Source organism: Taudactylus pleione, unplaced genomic scaffold, assembly GCF_031769625.1.
Source record: "Taudactylus pleione unplaced genomic scaffold, aTauple2 ptg000164l, whole genome shotgun sequence".
Classification (NCBI taxonomy): domain Eukaryota; kingdom Metazoa; phylum Chordata; class Amphibia; order Anura; family Myobatrachidae; genus Taudactylus; species Taudactylus pleione.
In genome coordinates, this window is record NW_028284566.1 from 840,747 (window position 1) to 861,654 (window position 20,908).

At 47.4% G+C, this 20,908-nt stretch overlaps 1 protein-coding gene across 1 annotated transcript in view; it reads right to left on the reverse strand.

Moving 5' to 3' along the window:
• Positions 1–10,296, reverse strand: part of SPAG16 (sperm associated antigen 16) — an 826,137-nt gene extending 815,841 nt beyond the window's left edge. The window contains exons 1-2 of the mRNA XM_088475190.1: positions 10,165–10,296; positions 1,004–1,050 (exon numbers count right to left, since the gene is read on the reverse strand). Coding sequence (XP_088331316.1) covers positions 1,004–1,050; positions 10,165–10,198 — 81 coding nt within the window. The 5' untranslated portion in view covers positions 10,199–10,296. The remainder of the gene's footprint in view (positions 1–1,003; positions 1,051–10,164) is intronic.
• Positions 10,297–20,908: the final 10,612 nt, after the last annotated feature.

Below are 20,908 nucleotides of genomic sequence, written 5' to 3' on the forward strand. Positions count from 1 at the left end.
AAGGGATGCTGTCAGGAGCTCAACACATAATGTGTGTACAGGGAGTATGTCGACATGACAATGCCGGCGCCAGGATCCCAACACAGGGGTGTAATGCTACTTACACCATTTTAACAAAACGGGTGTTACAATTTTATACATGTTGGTATGCAGCATGTTTAATGTTATAACACCCGTACGGTTAAAATGCTATAAGTAGTATTACACCCGTGTTGAGATCCTGGCGCCGGCATTCCATGTCGACATACTCACTGTGGACATAGCGTGTCGACCTCCCATTACAAACACATGTAATGTTACGCTATTAGCAAGAAATACACCTTCCACCTAGTATTTGTGTAGGTCACTAAAATGGCGGCCTCCATTTTCTATAGGTGATGCGTGCCCTTTTATATATTTATGAGTAGACAATTACAAAGTAGGGACCTAAAAAAAAAAAAAACAAACACATAGGAGCACGATGTTAAGAAAAAAAAAAAATTCACCTTAAAAATTTAGAAGTTCAATTAACCATAACAGGATATGTAAACGTGCTATTCTAATACTATGAAGCAAGTTCGGGAGCCACGAGAAAACAAAACAAACAAAAACCCTCAAATGCCGTCTGTTTACACATAATTACCAAACTTTAATATTCTACAAAATTCTGAGCATTAATACCACAAAAAAAGCGGTGTAATTACAGTGGGTCGTTCCCACACGGTGTGCATTTCCATTTTGTGACTAATTATCTTGAGGCCATGGTGGTTAATTATAAATACATAAAATTATTTCCAATATGAAAAACAATGGTGATGAGATTGCATATACATTATCACCATCGTCTCATGAAATGTTTCTAAACTTAAAATAATTAGAGAACATGAAATCACATATCTTTAAGGGCAAGGAGTTTGGTGACCGATTGTAGACATGAAGTGATATAAAGAAAAATTGATTAAATTAACAAACGGACATGTTTTTTATTACAAGAGGAAAAAAAAAACACAGCAAAACAATTTACCTCTTCATACTCGTAGCCATCCTCCGATCCGTCAGTAATAGTAACTTCTGAAGAGCGGTTAAGGAATTATAGAGTATTAAATTGTTAGATTTGTTTACAAATTTGCTTACTTAGTGCAAAGACTATAAATACTATGGTTGAGCTGCAATGTTCTGTTGCGCACTTCAATATATACAGAATTGTCCTCATACATCTAGCCCCCATGCGTGTTAAACAGTCCTTTCTAGTTGCTCCATGCCGTGGTGTGACTCGGCAGCGCTGAGCGCCTTTTCGTGCGACTTTTCCCCTTTAAATACGTTTTATTCGCACAGCGATGCAAAAAGGACAAACTGCTTCTGCTGATTAAAATTATATGCGGCATGCCTATGCTCTATGTGCGACTGCATCTAAACGCAAAATGCTACTTTACAGTGCCACAGCCGCTGGCACTGTAACGTAGCATTTCACATGCAGATACAGCCGCAGTCGCACACAGAACATAGGCATGCCGCATATCATTTTAATCAGCAGAAGCTGCTTGTGCTAGCTATTCGCATCACTTTGCAAATAAGACGCATTTGAGGGAAAAAGTTGCATGAAAAAGATGATCGCGCGTTATGTGTAATAGATGAACTGTCGTAGTCGTATGTGATGTGACCGGAGCCAAAAGTTCCTCATCTGGCAAGGTCGCATCACACGCAACCACGCCAGACCGCTCTGTCCCCCGGGTTTAGCAGAGGAGATCCATTCTGTACAACTTTATTAAGGCACTGTGGATACTTCGACATTATGTTACAGTAAAAACGTATCATGTTTTTCATTATTTCAAAATCAAATGAATAAAAATATATACATTGAAATTTGTACTTGGGAATCAAACAATTTGGTGGCACAAAAGAAAAAAGTAATAAATTCAGAGTCACATAACACATGCAAATGTGTAATGACTATTTTCAGTATAATAATCTTCATGCTCAGATAGAATCATTTAAATGCTAGCAAGTGGGCAGCAAACAGCACTTACTGCCTGTTACTGCTATATGAGCTAACACTGCCTAGCACCTGTGCTTTATACTCTGCAGATGGCGGAATTGTTGCTTAGCGCTAGATTATACTAAATAAAGTAATAATATGTTTGAAATGTATAACTGAAGATTTTGCGGAGCTCATCCTATAATCATAATTCATTTTGTAATTATAACGGTTGCATGCAATTTAGACAGTCTTACAGTCCACTTATGTTAAGGATATATAGAAATTCCCAGTACTATCATAAGACTTCATTGATGTCTTAGATTTCCTGGCAAAACAGAGTGCCCATTGAGAACATTGCTTACAATTGCTCCCACACTGCGCCAATCATATGCATTTTCATTGGCACACATGGCAAAGAACTGAAGGGTAACAGTCCTGCCCTCTTGTCCAAAAACATACATCGGAATTACCTTTAGGATTTCTGAAATTCATAAAATGTATGTCATTCATAAAAGATCAAATGTGGCACAGAACAACGCCTGGAACATTGTACCCTTTGTGTTATAAGCCCTGGAGTATAGCTACATACGGAAGCATTTATATTCCGCTGCTGGGAACTACATTCAGGAACAACATTTACATCATAACAGAGATTGTACTCTAAATGCTGGAACATTAAAGCCGGTGAATAACAGCTTTCAGATTTACAGTGAAACGCGCAATTACTATGCAAGACAATTTTCTACTAGCAAAATGGGCAGGTGTCACACCAGTTGTCAGTAAATTCATATTTCATTATGTTACTGGTTAGTTGATTTTGACATTTATGATGCCAGAACAACACAAGGTAATAGGATTACATTAGCCTTGAAGGGTGGAATAAATACAAACACAGAGTGTGAGTGTAATATATATATATATATATATATATATATATTATATATAAATTGACTATTGTTGCCATCTACCGTAAGCATAGCCTCCTTATCTAAAGTTTTAGGTTCACCTTGCAATCATTTCATAGTAACATAACACTGGCTCTTAGTGAATTCCCCTATGAATGATAGTTGTCAAATCCTTGTTCATTATGAATACACAATTCTGCGTTCAGTAAGGGGACATTATGCTGTTTAGTAGCTGCGAAATAGGCAATTTTGAATATTCAACAAACTTTTAACCATGTTGTATATTTATTATCTTTAATGTATTTTGGTTACTTCAATTTGTGGTAAAGTATATTTCCCCCTCCTTCAACCCACCCTATCCAATAATTTGCCCCCCAAATAGCCACCTTATAGGTCATTCAACCCTTCACTGTAATGCAATATTTACCTTCCTAATAGAAGACAAGTCAGTCACTGAGCTCATGTGATCACACATCGCATTGCTTCTCAGTGTCACTGACTGGGAGACTGACATCTGCCAACACAATATGACTTGGCTTCCCAATCACTTATCTGTGCTAAATTAGTCATTATTGTCATTGATTTAACAGGCATCACAGGGCAGTGTGGACGGCAGGGCAGACAGTTTTTTTTACGAATGCAAGGAATTGCAAAATGTGCATTAGGAAGTTCAATATAAGACTAGTTACCTTGGTTTAATGAATGAAAACCATAATATCCCACAAAAGCGCTAGAACTCCTAGATAGCTAGCACAAGAGACACTGAAACACTTAGAAAAACAATGGTTTACTGGGAATGCAACCGGGAAGCCGGCTGACAACATACCGACAGCCGGCTTCCCGATTGTCATATCCCGGCGGGGGTGAAATGACCGGCGTCTAGATGTAGACGCAGCTCATTTTACCGATGCCGGGAGACTGATTGAAGGGTTGCCGGGCGCGGCGTGCGGACAGCCACGGGGGGGAGGGTTAGGTTTAGGCCTCCCGGGGGGGACTTAGGGTTAGGCACCCCCTGGGAGGTTAGGGTTAGGCTAGGGGGAGGGAGGGTTAGGCACCCCCGGGGGGAGGTTAGGGTTAGGCACCCCTCCGGGGGACTTCGGTTTAGGCAGCGGGGAAGGAGGGGGTTAGGTTTAGGCACTTGTGGGGGAGGTTAGGGTTAGGCACCCCTAAGGGAGGGTTAGGGGGGCAGGTTAGGTTAGTTAGTACTTACCTGGGGACGATTGGGATCTCCTGCGCTGTTGGGCTGCCGCTGCCGGGATCTGTTCCTCTGTCGGAGTGATGCTGCCAGGAATCGAACGGCCGGCGGTATTACATACCGATTCTGTTTATTGACAGGAAGGTTATAAATGTTCCTAATTCAATTGCACTAGTTGCCCAACATAGCTAATACAGCATACGTCATAATAACAGCATCTAAATGAAAGCCTAGTTGTGTAATGTTCCCAAATCAGTTTCCAAGCCGAAATCAGGGCCACCATCACAAAGGTACAATAGTAAGGGGCCCGAGCTACCAGGCGGGCCCGCCGATATCAATGATCATAGCAACAAACTGCCTATGACTCACATACAGTGAATTAGAGGCAGTTCGCAACCTGGGGCATTGGCTTTGGTGGACCCAGTTTGAGAAGGAGCTCTGGTGGAACATTCCCAGCACCCCTGACTCAGGAAGCCCCCCTGGTGTGTGTGCTGTGCTCTGCTCCCACCACTACTTCCCCCATCACCACATACTGTAATGCTACTCTTTTCCATCTATTGTCCCACAGCTTCCTCCATTGATAGACAATGCCCAAAATTTATGAAAGAAAAAAAATAAAAGCTTTAGTATTTGAATAAAGAATTAAATAATCTATTTTGTACAAAAAGAAACACATAAATAACAAAATCACCAGACCTGGCTGCGAAGAGCACAACCCAGCAGTGACCATGGAGTTCATGTGATGGTGATATGGCATAACTCCATCTACTAATGTCGTCTCACCAGGACAGTCTGTGACAGTGGAAGGTGAAGCGTTAACAGTCTGATGGCAAATGGGGAGGGGGCCATATGGAGAGGTCAGCATATTGCATGTGTTTCCTCAGGGAGCCAGAACTATATACTACACCTCTGTGTCCACTAAGCTGTTGGGTAGGTGGAGGAAGAGGGGGCACAGACTGTTTCATTTGTATTAAACCCCATAATTTCCGATGAAGGCTCTAACCACAATTATGTCACAGAGTTTACTCAGTGTAATCAAGATCTGAAAGGGCGCTTTAGTTAATTAAGAGGTTTCTATTGAAAAACATTGTAAATGCTTCAATAAGTTATTGTTGCCACTGCAATATCAGCCGCCAGCATCTCATATACCGGCATATCATACCCAACCCGTATACGGTTTATGTCAAATTATCTTATATATAAAATTCATTGGTCTGTTTGTCTGTCTGTCTGTCTAGTTATGCAATCAGACACCCCTGCACCAATTGGGATGAAACCAATGCGAGGTGGTCAATTTGGATCATGGCAAGGTTTTAGGGGGTTAAGGGTCCCGAACGGACCTCTCGTTGGTGTACGCTGGGCAGAACTTTGACCCAGGGAGCCTGTCCTGGGCCTTCCAATGGATATATTTGGAGGAAAACTTTAGAGGGGTGGCAATTGGTCTGGGATGCCTAAAAGGAGCGGTTGGGGTCCAGATCGGACCTCACTGCGGAGTGCGCCAAGCAGAACTCTGACCCAGGGAGCCTGTTCTCGACCATCCACTGGATGGATTTGGACGACATCACATAATAAAACTTAATAACTTGAAGATTTAAACCTGAGCAACGCCGGGTACTTCAGCTAGTATTCTATCTTAATAGGACCATAAAATGGATTTTAAGTGTTAGTTTTTCTGGATAACGATACATTACTTATTTGTTTTAATATGTCACAATGAATTCTAATAAACATGGGTTGATCATTTTTTAATAAGAAATAATGAAATGTTATTTGAAATCAATGCTTTTAAAGAATACCCATAAGAGAATACTTTATGTTTTTACAGAAGAGAAACATACAAGACAAAATAAGTACATACAAAATAAATGGTAGGTAGGGAGGGTCCTGCTCATGAGAGCAAAACTTAATGAATGAATGAATGAATGAATGTGTTTACATTTAACATTAATTAATTCAGTACAGGTAATGACAATTGTAAACTAAGGGGGGAAATCAATTAGCTGCAGCATCCTATGTGTGTCACGGATCCTATGTGTATTCGCCCAAAAATGGATCATTTGTCAGGTGAATAAAACAGGATGTAATTGATGCCCGAAGGCCGGTACACAATAGACTCGGCTGGATCGGATGACATGTCAGCAACATCGTCCAGTGTGCACACTCAATGTCACTGACGTTGCGTGCGCCTGCGCATCGTCAGTGCCATCGCTCGTCGGACCTGCATAGTAAGGCAGCATGGCCCCCACTGCCGCGATGTCGCTCCCGACATCGGCAAATGTGTATGCACTTGCCGATGTCGGGTTCCGTCGCACGACAGGTCGTCTGGGAACACAGTTAAATGTGTACCCACCCCAAGTCCCGTTTATTTGCCCAAAACATTGTCGGGGCTAATTGAATTTCCCCCTTAGGCCCGTATTCGATTAGCCGCGATAATGTTTCCGCCTACATCGCGTGTTTTGGATGCAGAAACTTATCGTGCGCGCCCCCGCTATTCGCCATATTTCCAAAGTACGCAAAAACGGCAAGCCGCGATGCCGGAACAGGCGGAAAGCACTGGCAGAAATGGGTAAAATCGTCCTGACACCCTCCCCCCCCCAAAAGATGCACTAACATTGGGGATCACTATAGATGCCCTCGATTAGCCCTACTGAAGGTGTTTGGAGTACTTAAGTTGTGACAATTAGTGCCAATTTGCGCATTGACACAAGTGGTGAAGAATAGCATTAAGCAATATTTTTTTGCAAAAATAACTACTCCCAGCAAATTTGGGGTACATGAAAATGGGTGCTAGCATATTTTTAAGTTGCTAAAGTGAAGTTTTAAATCACTAAAAAATCCACCTGCCGCAAGCACCTGCAATAAAAAAAAACACCTGCCCCATACTTGGGGACCCCCCAGGAGTCTATTTTGCTACTTTTTTTTGTTTGTACCCCAACCGAACTTTTTTGCCCCCATTTTCAAAGTCATTTTTTGGTGTGTCCCTCTTTTTTTAGTGATTTTTGATGAAGTTATCCTTTGGGGGGCTGTCCCAAGGGTGCTGAGTGGTTTCCCGACATTTGCACCCCAAAACCACAATTCAGAATTTTTTTTCACCACCTATTCATAGGCGAATCTTTTCCACCTATTACATTGCATTGACTTTCCGCGTACACGAAAAGTCTTTGAAATTGAATAGGGCGAAAAGTTTCCGCCTGGCGAAATGACATCACCCACGATACTTTTCCGCGGATTCTGACGTTTCACCACTAATTGAATACGGAAGCTCAAAAGCATCGGAGTGTGCATAGCTCCATGGTTCCCAAACTCGGTCCCCAAGGCACCCTAACAGTCCAGGTTTTATGGATATCAATGCTTGAGAACAGATGGTTAAATCAAGCTCATCACTGAGGTAATACGTAATTAAGCCAGCTGTGCTCAAACATGGATATACTGCAAATCTGGACTGTTAGGATGCCTTGAGGACCACTGTACATTGTTCATTCATGCAAGGATGTTTTGGTCATTGTTTTTTTTACTATAAAATAATTCAGCCCAGGTGACTCCAATAGTTACTTCAGGTGCAGAGAAGTTTATAACAGACACAGTGTACCAGGCTGGAGGGTCTGCAGACTAAATACATAACACACACACACACACACACACACAATGTAGTTATGAGGCCAGCAGCTGCAATTCCACCGATCTCAATCCCGACAAGGGACTTAAGATAGGCGTTGAAATACTCAGTTAAACATTATTTGTTGCAATACAAGCACAATGGACACTATGTTTACTTTCAAAACGGATACAAACACCAATTGGCGGTTGACATTATGTCAGACCAATAAGGATACAAGGATCCTTATATAAAAAACAAAATCGTCAGACAGCCAATCAAACTGCCCTGACGAAGATCACCCCCCTTTGTGGAGATCGAAACGCGTTGGACCTACAATCCAAGAGTGTCACACACAATCTCCCCAGGAGACCCGTCCGGCTTTTGAGCTCAGCCGAGTTACGGGGACGCCGGAGACAAAAACTGCACAAGCCGCAATTCCGAGGAAATGGACAGGGCGGACTAAGTCATCCACAGCTGCCGTTCGCGCTGAACCCCATCCACTTACACGCCGGAGACCAGGAAGCACAGGCGGCCGCCAGCATAGGACTCGGGCAAGAGCCAGAGCGTAAGTATATCTTATTGAGACAAGGCAGGCTCATACCGCAGGCCAAGTCCACAAGTACGGTATTAACCTCTTCAGTGACAAAATACTTTTTTGCACTTCTAAGACTGTATTCATAATCCAAGGGAGAAACAACTGCCCCCCTTTCTTTTCAAACAACCACATACTTGATTTTATTTTTATACATTATTGTCTCTATTTTTACATGTCATGCAAACATGAAAATTTAAATGCGTTTTGCCTTTTTAACATTACTTAACCTTACTGGCCAAATGTGGTTGGAAAACATTTGGTAGTTTTTATCATCATAAATCAATACATGATACATTTTATCAGAATAAACTACATATTTTATATATACCTCATATTGTTCTCTTTTGTCATTTCGTATATACGGTATTATTCTATTTGACATTTTTCCACCTACATTATTAGGAGGCAAATTACTGTTATATTTGCGCCAGCAGAACTTATCCTTTTCACGTTGAAATACCGACGCCTATCATAATCACGATGCCGGAACACAGAAGAACGGCCGCCCGAACTAGGTAAGTCCGGGGCGACCTCAGTTTTCCCCTCGGGGGGTGTTAGGTTTGGGGGAGGGTTAGTCACCACTTGGGGGGGGTTTAAGCACGAAGGGGGGTGACAGGTTTAGGCACTAATGGGGTTAGGGTGCAGAGTGGGTTAGGCTACAAGAAGGGAAGGTTAGGGGGTGAAGGGGGAGGGTAAGTATACTTACTCTACCCGTCGGGATACCAACCATTAGGACAAGAGGCATCCCGACAGCCGGCATTACATACCGATTCCCTCCATTGTACACACGGTACATACACATGCACCATGGTACACAGACCCTCCAACATGACCCCTTCCACCAGGTACAAGAGGCTCTGCTCCTGGACTTCCTTCTTCATTTATGATTGCAGCCACCTGTGCCGAAACACCAGTCTCATCTATTACCTAGTTCAGCACAGGTGACTGCAATCATACATTGGGGTAGATGTACGAAGCCTAGAAGCGATATCAGCACACGTTATGTGCGCTGATACCGCTTCTCCCCGATGTATGATCGGGGGTCTGGGCGGTAAATGACAGCCTGTCATTATCGCCGCTACTATCTACAAGATAGCAGCGCCGAGCAGCAGGGCCATGTACGAACAGTCATACGGCATGACCGTTCGGCCGGCTGTAGCTGTCGTTATCGACAGCTATACAGCCTGGCGCTAGCCAACCCTCACAGCAGGGACAGCGCTGTCCCTACTGGGGCGGCTGCCGGCTCCAGGCTGCACGCGGGGATCTTGCGATACTTGCGAGATCCCGCGCATGCTCAGTGGAGCCGGCCGGGACAGAGACACAGGGTATCAGCACTAGGCTGACGCGCTGTGGTCTCTAGCGGGTAGCGCCGGAGGGGGGAGTTAACGCTCCACATCTCCGGCCGATGAGATGTTCTTATGTCTCACCGGTACTGCTTCCTGCTTCGCCTCGGTAAAGAGGGGAAGCGGGAAGCGTTATAGCGGCACGTTAAGTGCCGCTATCATACATCTACCCCATTAGGTGGTAAGTCCAGGAGCAGAGTATTTTGTACCTGGTGGAAGGAGTAATGTTTGAGGGTAGGAGTATTTACATACACATGCTCCATAGTACATACGTATGCTCTACAGGACACATGCCATGGACACACAGTCCATACATATGCCACATACTACACATACATTCACCATAGTACATACATGATGCACACTACAAACACACACTACGCAGACATGTATGTATTTCATGTGTGAGAAGCGGCACGCAGACTGCTGCCCGTACAGCCGCAGATGGTCACTATGCATGTCGCTATGGGGAGAGAATGGCAGCAGGTGTATCAGCGGACACGTCCGGCAGTCACCCCAGCCCCCTCATCTACCCCGCCCGCCAGCCTGTAGCCCCCACAGAACAGGATACGCTCCAGGTAGTAGTGGTCTCTCTCTGCCTCCATGGCTGCAGCAGGATCTCTCAGGCTGTTGCGGTTGGAGTCTCTCTGTTGCTAAGTAACCGCTGCGAAGCCGGCCCGGGCCACCAAGCATCGCGAGATCGGCCGAGTGCTTCCCGCGAGACTTCCTGCCCTGGCAGAGACTCTGACTACTGCAGGACTCCTGTCATCATCATCACACAGACAGGACAGCACCGTGCACACTGCACACACAGCACACACAGACAGGACAGCACCGTGCACACTGCACACACAGCATCCTCTCTGACTATTGCAGGACTCCTGTCATCATCATCACACAGCCAGGACAGCACCGTGCACACTGCACACACACAGCAACCTCTCTGACAATTGCGGGACTCCTGTCATCATCATCACACAGACGGGACAGCACACTGCACACACAGTACACACAGCCAGGACAGCACTGTGCACACTGCACACACACAGCAACCTCTCTGACTATTGCAGGACTCCTGTCATCATCACACAGACAGGACAGCACAGTGCACACTGCACACACAGACAGGACAGCACACTGCACACACAGCACACAGATAGGACAGCACAGTGCACACTGCACATACAGCACACACAGACAGGACAGCACCGTGCACACTGCACACACAGCACACACAGACAGGACAGCACCGTGCACACTGCACACACAGCATCCTCTCTGACTATTGCAGGACTCCTGTCATCATCATCACACAGCCAGGACAGCACCGTGCACACTGCACACACACAGCAACCTCTCTGACAATTGCGGGACTCCTGTCATCATCATCACACAGACGGGACAGCACACTGCACACACAGTACACACAGACAGGACAGCACTGTGCACACTGCACACACACAGCAACCTCTCTGACTATTGCAGGACTCCTGTCATCATCATCACACAGACAGGACAGCACAGTGCACACTGCACACACAGACAGGACAGCACACTGCACACACAGCACACAGATAGGACAGCACAGTGCACACTGCACATACAGCACACACAGACAGGACAGCACCGTGCACACTGCACACACAGCACACACAGACAGGACAGCACCGTGCACACTGCACACACAGCATCCTCTCTGACTATTGCAGGACTCCTGTCATCATCATCACACAGCCAGGACAGCACCGTGCACACTGCACACACACAGCAACCTCTCTGACAATTGCGGGACTCCTGTCATCATCATCACACAGACGGGACAGCACACTGCACACACAGTACACACAGACAGGACAGCACTGTGCACACTGCACACACACAGCAACCTCTCTGACTATTGCAGGACTCCTGTCATCATCATCACACAGACAGGACAGCACAGTGCACACTGCACACACAGACAGGACAGCACACTGCACACACAGCACACAGATAGGACAGCACAGTGCACACTGCACATACAGCACACACAGACAGGACAGCACCGTGCACACTGCACACACAGACAGGACAGCACCGTGCACACAGCACACACAGACAGGACAGCACTGTGCACACTGCACACACACAGCAACCTCTCTGACTATTGCAGGACTCCTGTCATCATCATCACACAGACAGGACAGCACAGTGCACACTGCACACACAGACAGGACAGCACACTGCACACACAGCACACAGATAGGACAGCACAGTGCACACTGCACATACAGCACACACAGACAGGACAGCACCGTGCACACTGCACACACAGCACACACAGACAGGACAGCACCGTGCACACTGCACACACAGCATCCTCTCTGACTATTGCAGGACTCCTGTCATCATCATCACACAGCCAGGACAGCACCGTGCACACTGCACACACACAGCAACCTCTCTGACAATTGCGGGACTCCTGTCATCATCATCACACAGACGGGACAGCACACTGCACACACAGTACACACAGACAGGACAGCACTGTGCACACTGCACACACACAGCAACCTCTCTGACTATTGCAGGACTCCTGTCATCATCATCACACAGACAGGACAGCACAGTGCACACTGCACACACAGACAGGACAGCACACTGCACACACAGCACACAGATAGGACAGCACAGTGCACACTGCACATACAGCACACACAGACAGGACCGCACCGTGCACACTGCACACACAGACAGGACAGCACCGTGCACACAGCACACACAGACAGGACAGCACTGTGCACACTGCACACACACAGCAACCTCTCTGACTATTGCAGGACTCCTGTCATCATCATCACACAGACACGACAGCACCGTGCACACTGCACACACAAACAGGACAGCACTGTGCACACTGCACACACACAGCAACCTCTCTGACTATTGCCGGACTCCTGTCATCATCATCACACAGACAGGACAGCACCGTACACACAGACAGGATAGCACCGTGCACACTGCACACACAGCATCCTCTCTGACTATTGCAGGACTCCTGTCATCATCATCACACAGACAGGACAGCACCGTGCACACACAGCACACACAGCCAGGACAGCACCGTGCACACTGCACACACACAGCAACCTCTCTGACTATTGCAGGACTCCTGTCATCATCATCACACAGACAGGACAGCACAGTGCACACTGCACACACAGACAGGACAGCACACTGCACACACAGCACACAGATAGGACAGCACAGTGCACACTGCACATACAGCACACACAGACAGGACAGCACCGTGCACACTGCACACACAGGACAGCACCGTGCACACAGCACACACAGACAGGACAGCACTGTGCACACTGCACACACACAGCAACCTCTCTGACTATTGCAGGACTCCTGTCATCATCATCACACAGACACGACAGCACCGTGCACACTGCACACACAAACAGGACAGCACTGTGCACACTGCACACACACAGCAACCTCTCTGACTATTGCCGGACTCCTGTCATCATCATCACACAGACAGGACAGCACCGTACACACAGACAGGATAGCACCGTGCACACTGCACACACAGCATCCTCTCTGACTATTGCAGGACTCCTGTCATCATCATCACACAGACAGGACAGCACCGTGCACACACAGCACACACAGCCAGGACAGCACCGTGCACACTGCACACACACAGCAACCTCTCTGACTATTGCAGGACTCCTGTCATCATCATCACACAGACAGGACAGCACAGTGCACACTGCACACACAGACAGGACAGCACACTGCACACACAGCACACAGATAGGACAGCACAGTGCACACTGCACATACAGCACACACAGACAGGACAGCACCGTGCACACTGCACACACAGACAGGACAGCACCGTGCACACTGCACACACAGAGAGGACAGCACAGTGCACACTGCACATACAGCACACACAGACAGGGCAGCACCGTGCACACTGCACACACAGACAGGACAGCACCGTGCACACAGCACACACAGACAGGACAGCACTGTGCACACTGCACACACACAGCAACCTCTCTGACTATTGCAGGACTCCTGTCATCATCATCACACAGACACGACAGCACCGTGCACACTGCACACAAAAAAAGGGCAGCACTGTGCACTCTGCACACACACAGCAACCACTCTGACTATTGCAGGACTCCTGTCATCATCATCACACAGACACGACAGCACCGTGCACACAGCACACACAGACAGGACAGCACCGTGCACACTGCACACACAGACAGGACAGCACAGTGCACACTGCACATACAGCACACACAGACAGGACAGCACCGTGCACACTGCACACACAGACAGGACAGCACCGTGCACACTGCACAAACAGGCAGGACAGCACAGCACACACAAAGACAGGACAGCACCGTGCACACTGCACACACAGACAGGACAGCACCGTGCACACACAGACAGGACAGCACTGTGCACACTGCACACACACAGCAACCTCTCTGACTACTGCAGGACTCTTGTCATCGTCACACAGACAGGACAGCACAGTGCACACTGCACACACAGACAGGACAGCACAGTGCACACTGCACATACAGCACACACAGGACAGCACCGTGCACACTGCACACACAGACAGGACAGCACCGTACACACAGACAGGACAGCACTGTGCACACTGCACACACACAGCAACCTCTCTGACTATTGCGGGACTCCTGTCATCATCATCACACAGACGGGACAGCACACTGCACACACAGACAGGACAGCACTGTGCACACTGCACACACACAGCAACCTCTCTGACTATTGCAGGACTCCTGTCATCATCACACAGACAGGACAGCACAGTGCACACTGCACACACAGACAGGACAGCACACTGCACACACAGATAGGACAGCACAGTGCACACTACACATACAGCACACACAGACAGGACAGCACCGTGCACACTGCACACACAGACAGGACAGCACCGTGCACACTGCACACACAGACAGGACAGCACCGTGCACACAGCATACACAGACAGGACAGCACAGTGCACACTGCACATACAGCACACACAGACAGGACAGCACCGTGCACACAGCACACACAGACAGGACAGCACTGTGCACACTGCACACACACAGCAACCTCTCTGACTATTGCGGGACTCCTGTCATCATCATCACACAGACGGGACAGCACACTGCACACACAGCACACACAGACAGGACAGCACTGTGCACACTGCACACACACAGCAACCTCTCTGACTATTGCAGGACTCCTGTCATCATCACACAGACAGGACAGCACAGTGCACACTGCACACACAGACAGGACAGCACACTGCACACACAGATAGGACAGCACTGTGCACACTCCACACACAGACAGGACAGCACCGTGCACACACAGACAGGACAGCACCGTGCACACTGCACACACAGACAGGACAGCACCGTGCACACTGCACACACAGACAGGACAGCACAGTGCACACTGCACATACAGCACACACAGACAGGACAGCACCGTGCACACTGCACACACAGACAGGACAGCACCGTGCACACTGCACACACAGGCAGGACAGCACAGTGCACACACAGACAAGACAGCACAGTGCACACACAGACAGGACAGCACCGTGCACACTGCACAGACAGGACAGCACTGTTCACACTGCACACAGACAGGACAGCACCGTGCACACACAGCACACACAGACAGGACAGCACTGTGCACACTGCACACACACAGCAACCTCTCTGACTACTGCAGGATTCCTGTCATCATCACACAGACAGGACAGCACAGTGCACACTGCACACACAGACAGGACAGCACAGTGCACACTGCACATACAGCACACACAGACAGGACAGCACCGTGCACACTGCACACACAGACAGGACAGCACCGTGCACACAGCACACACACACAGACAGGACAGCACTGTGCACACTGCACACACACAGCAACCTCTCTGACTACTGCAGGATTCCTGTCATCATCACACAGACAGGACAGCACAGTGCACACTGCACACACAGACAGGACAGCACAGTGCACACTGCACATACAGCACACACAGACAGGACAGCACCGTGCACACTGCACACACAGACAGGACAGCACCGTGCACACAGACAGGACAGCACTGTGCACACTGCACACACACAGCAACCTCTCTGACTATTGCAGGACTCCTGTCATCATCATCACACAGACACGACAGCACCGTGCACACTGCACACACAAACAGGACAGCACTGTGCACACTGCACACACACAGCAACCTCTCTGACTATTGCAGGACTCCTGTCATCATCATCATCAAACACGCACAGAACAGGACCGCACAGTGCACACACAGGACAGCACCGTGCACACTGCACACACAGACAGGACAGCACAGTGCACACACAGCACACAGACAGGACAGCACCGTGCACACTGCACACAGACAGGACAGCACTGTGCACATTGCACACACACAGACAGGACTGCACCATACACACAGCAACCTCTCTGACCACTGCAGGACTCCTGTCATCATCATCCCCCAGACAGGACTGCACAGAGCACACATTGCACTTGTCACACAGCGCCCAATGGGCGGGCTCTAAAGACTGGCATGCTGCTGTGTTGTTAGAGAGTAGGCACTAGGCAAGTATGGTGGTGCCTAGAGCCCCATATGCTCTTAATTCGGCACAGAGACAACTTTGTGTTGGTATGCTATAAACATTTTGATACTTGCTAAATATACTGGTGCCACTTGAAACTCCTGAAGAACCCACTAGACGATTTTATAAACTATTTATTTTCCGGCGGATCAGAACAACAAATCGAGGAAATTGTCCAGTGTCTACGCACTATGCACGATACCGCGGCGTCCGGCGCATCTTCAGATCTGCCGCACATGCTGCTCAATCTGAAGATGTGACTGACGATCCCATGCAGGGCTGTAACTAGGGTGGTGCGGCCGGTGCCGCCGCACAGAACGCTGATGCCCTGGGGATGGAACCAGCTGCCACCACAATCTGCATTTGCCAGGCACCTGCTGCGATGTTGTTACTAGCGATGCGCCCGGCTCTTTTCCTGGCTCTCCTCTCCATCCTACGCCCCGCCGCCACGGGCTGCCTAGATTTGCGCTCCACTGTGGAACGCAAACTGGAAGCGCCTCTGTATATGTGCTAAGCCTGGGAGTGACTGACTGCCGCCTTGATGACCCCTGCCAGTGCCAGCAGTCTGTGGGCCTGATTCAGCAAGGAACGCACGGATGCAGATGCACGCACCCGGCCACTGCGAGAATATGCTAATGAATGCATACGCACGGCAATCGCAGCAGAATAAGCAGACGCCCAGCACTACATAGTGCCTAAACCTAACCTCCCCGCACCCTAAACCTAACCCTCCCCCTTTTAGTGCCTAACCCTCCACCTAGTGCCTAACGCTAACCCTCCCTACCTCGCACTCCTGCGTATACGTTGATACCATCGACGCACATTGGCCCCTCACGCAACATTTACACCAGGTCTGACCAGCCGCAGAAACTGCAAGTCTCGTCGCACACAATGAGTACTCAAGCAATCGCAGTAGCTTAACTATGCACGCCCATGAAACTGCGTTCAAACGGACAAGTACGCCTGCGTTCCCCCCTCACCTCCCCCAAACGCTCACGGCCTGTCACTCACTCTGCAATGGATTCCTATGTGGGTGCGGAATGTGCGCAATGGTGAACAATCGCCCGATCTGCGTACGTAGTTGCATTTGTGAACGCTGCTGAATCAGGCCCTATATTTGCTACCAAATGTACACTCGCACATATACACTAGGGTTAATTTTTTTTGTCAGAAGTCAATTGACCAACAAGTATGCGTTTGGATTGTGGGAGGAGACTGGAGGAAACACACTCAAACAGGGAGACAGGGTTGCATAAAATCGGATTTTCTTTTAAAAAATCAAAAACAGATTTATTTGATTTATAGAATTTTTTCTTAAAATTTTTTTTAAAGAAATGTTTAAAAATTGAAACCATTTACTTACAAACATTTTTTAATAAAAAATCCTATTTAAATCCAAAAAAATTGATTTAAATCAAATAAATCCGTTTTGTTTTGTTGTTTTTAAAATAATCCGATTTTTATGCAACCCTGCTGGGAGAACATCCATATGTTTGGAGGGCACCCTTGTTTAGAAGAGGGAAGATCGGTCTTTTTAAAAATTTACCTCTTTAATAGTTAAAGACACGAGTCAATGACTGTACACTAAAGATAAAAGTTAAGGGTCATTCCATGTGACCCACGTTACATTTAACATTACATTTTAGAAATTTAAATGCACCACAAACAAAAATGAAGCTGAAATTCAACATTTAAAAAATAAGACAATAATATATGGGGTAGGTAGTCATTATTAATGCTTAGAAGGAGAAAAAAATGTACACTCTTAGTTACATTTTATTGTTTATATGCGTGACTCATGTTACAACAGAATGAACATATGAACTAAGGGGACTTATATATTTATTTAAACCTGCTTTCCTAATTATTTTACAATATTATTGTTATACTATACACTTATAAGACCCTAAACTTATGATTGTCTTAGCAAACAAAAAAATTAATGTTAATCAAACTACTTAAAATCAATTTTGACATGTGACTCATGCTACACACGAATGTGACTCATGTTACATTTCTGTCTCCAGTCAAAGGGCTCTGATACAAATTACACAAACCTGTAGCATCAACGTGAATTAATTAATGTAGGCCTGTTTAACTGTGAAGATGTATAAAATATTTAATCTGGTGATGATGGCCATTTCCAGTTGCTGCCAGCTTGCTCCGTTGTGCTCACTAAGTATTCACCATCTCTGATGTCCTTGATCTTACCTAGGTAACTCTTTCCATCATACTCAACATAGAACCAGTCACCGTTAACTACATCATCTGATGTTACTGTGACAGTTACAGTAAGTTCATCAGTAGAAAGAAATGACGTTGAACATTTCTTGGCATCTGCTGTGATACAATTTAATTTTCATGTACTGTGTCCTACAGGGGCGTATCAATAATGGATGCAAGGTGTGCGGTGCACACGGGCCCTGAGTCCATGGGGACCCACACATCGCATTCACTGTACCCATATAACGGGGCATGGCCATGAGAAAAGGGGGTGTATTTGAAGATGCGCCCCCTTTTTATTACTCTTGGGGGCGTGCCCGGCACTGACGGACATGCCGGGCTATCCCCAAGCTCTATTCTGTGTGAATAGATAACGGCGGTGATCGCTGCAACGCTATTTTTCCCACCCGCGGACACATTGCGGCCTGTGGGTGGAGACGGCACCCGCCATGTTGTTTTAACGGGGCATTACCAAAAGGGCAGGGAGCATTCTGCCCTTTTGAAATCAGGCAGGGCGCCCGCTGAAACAGCCTAGTGGGAACTCTATCCATGAGCAGGGCCGCCATCAGGGGGGGACTGCCGGGACTACTGTCCCGGGCACTCCGCCAAAGAAGGGGGGCCTGGCCCGCTCCTACCACCCACCCGCCGCTATTACTATTACTTAAGCAAGGCAAAGGGGCCTCCTGTCTGATGCCCGCCCACCGCAAATGAATGGGGCCCCCCCGCTACTGCCTCGCCCGGCATGTAAGAGGTGCCTGACCTGTGACTGTACGCATGAACAATAAAGTTTTTATCTGGCGCAAGTAACGTCATAACATCACCGCGCCACTAAAGGAGAGAGAGAGGAGCCGCAGCGCCCTTCTAGACAACCATAGAGCAGAAGCCTGGACGTAACCTGGAACAAAAGGTAAGAGAATTCATATGCTCCCTGGCTGGGGAAGAAGGGGACAGGCTGGACCAGCAGTGTGTGCAGGCTGCAGTGAGGCAGAAGGGGGCTGGAAACAAACTGTACTTAGTCACACAGGCTATATAGGATTAGTCCAAAATTTGTGTGTCTGTGTATATATATATATATATATGTCAAAGAGTCCTTGACAAAGGGGTGTGAAGCCCTGAAACATTGGCATTAAACTCTGTTTATGAAAAAAGCCCTGTAGTGCCGCCCATTCTCCCTGAATTATATATATATATATATAGTCAAAGAGTCCCCGGCACTCTCCTGTAGCCAATACGGATAGTGTAAAATGCACTGGTGCCCTCCTGGGGTAAAGATCCCTATGTAGTCAGAACAATCAATGGCGGCACTCAGCGTCTGGATAATGACAGAAACGTATCCTTTATTCCTCCAAAATAAATTATTTTATAAAATAAAATGTGTTTTATTTATCTGTTTGGAGCTTAACATCGGCATCAAGCAGCAGTAAACCAGGAACATGTTGCATTTCTATATACAGGGTGTAAGGAGGGCAGAGCCGTAACTAGACTTTTTGGTGCCCTGTGCCAGGAAGAGCATTGGCGCCCCCCTCATTTTTCAAAGGGACATAATACGCCCAAAAAAGGGGAAGGGCCAGGGAAGAGATAGGAGAGGCCAGGAGATGCTGGGGATGAAATAAGAGGAAACTATAAGTGAGAATTATAATAAACAGTATTTTGACAGGCCCAAACAGCGCCCCCTGACCTGTGGTGCCCTGTGTGATGGCACAGGCCGCACTACCCTAGCTACGGCCCTGAAGGAGGGTGTACGCGGTCTCACCTGAGGGTGTACTCGCCGTACCTGCCGTCGGCTGCAACCCGAGCCCTTCTCTGTCTCATGGTTTTTGTAATGTATGGGAAGGGGGGGGGATGGGCCCTGTCTATTTTGACAGTCCCGGGCCCCACAATTTCTGATGGCAGCCCTGTCCATGAGTAACTTATTTGTGCGATTAGTAAACTAGTAGATTTAGACCGGTTGTACTCCAAGTCCACCCTCGTACCCCTCTACTTAGCGTGTGCCAGCACTTCTCTCCTGCTCTGTCACATTTCCATTGCTACAGTATGGAGGCCATTTTGCAGCACCCACTGCCCATGATGGTGGAAGGACAGGTCATCATTGAGTATTGTATAGATCTAGAATGCACTAATGCTGTAGTTGTAGACGCACACAGGCAACTTCTCCTGTTTAAAATAACATGCGGGATGCCTATAGTCTATAGTGTGACTGCGGGTGTATCTGCATGTGAAATGCTACGTTACAGTGTCACAGTACTTTACGAATAAGAATCATTTTAAGTGAATACAGTTGCAGGAAAAGGTGCTTGGGGCTACCGAGTTACACGGCGCTCGTGCATTTTGTGTAACGCGACTTGTAGAGCACGGAGGATAGATGCATGTGGACACATCTGTACATAGGCTGGCCACTTAGATTGC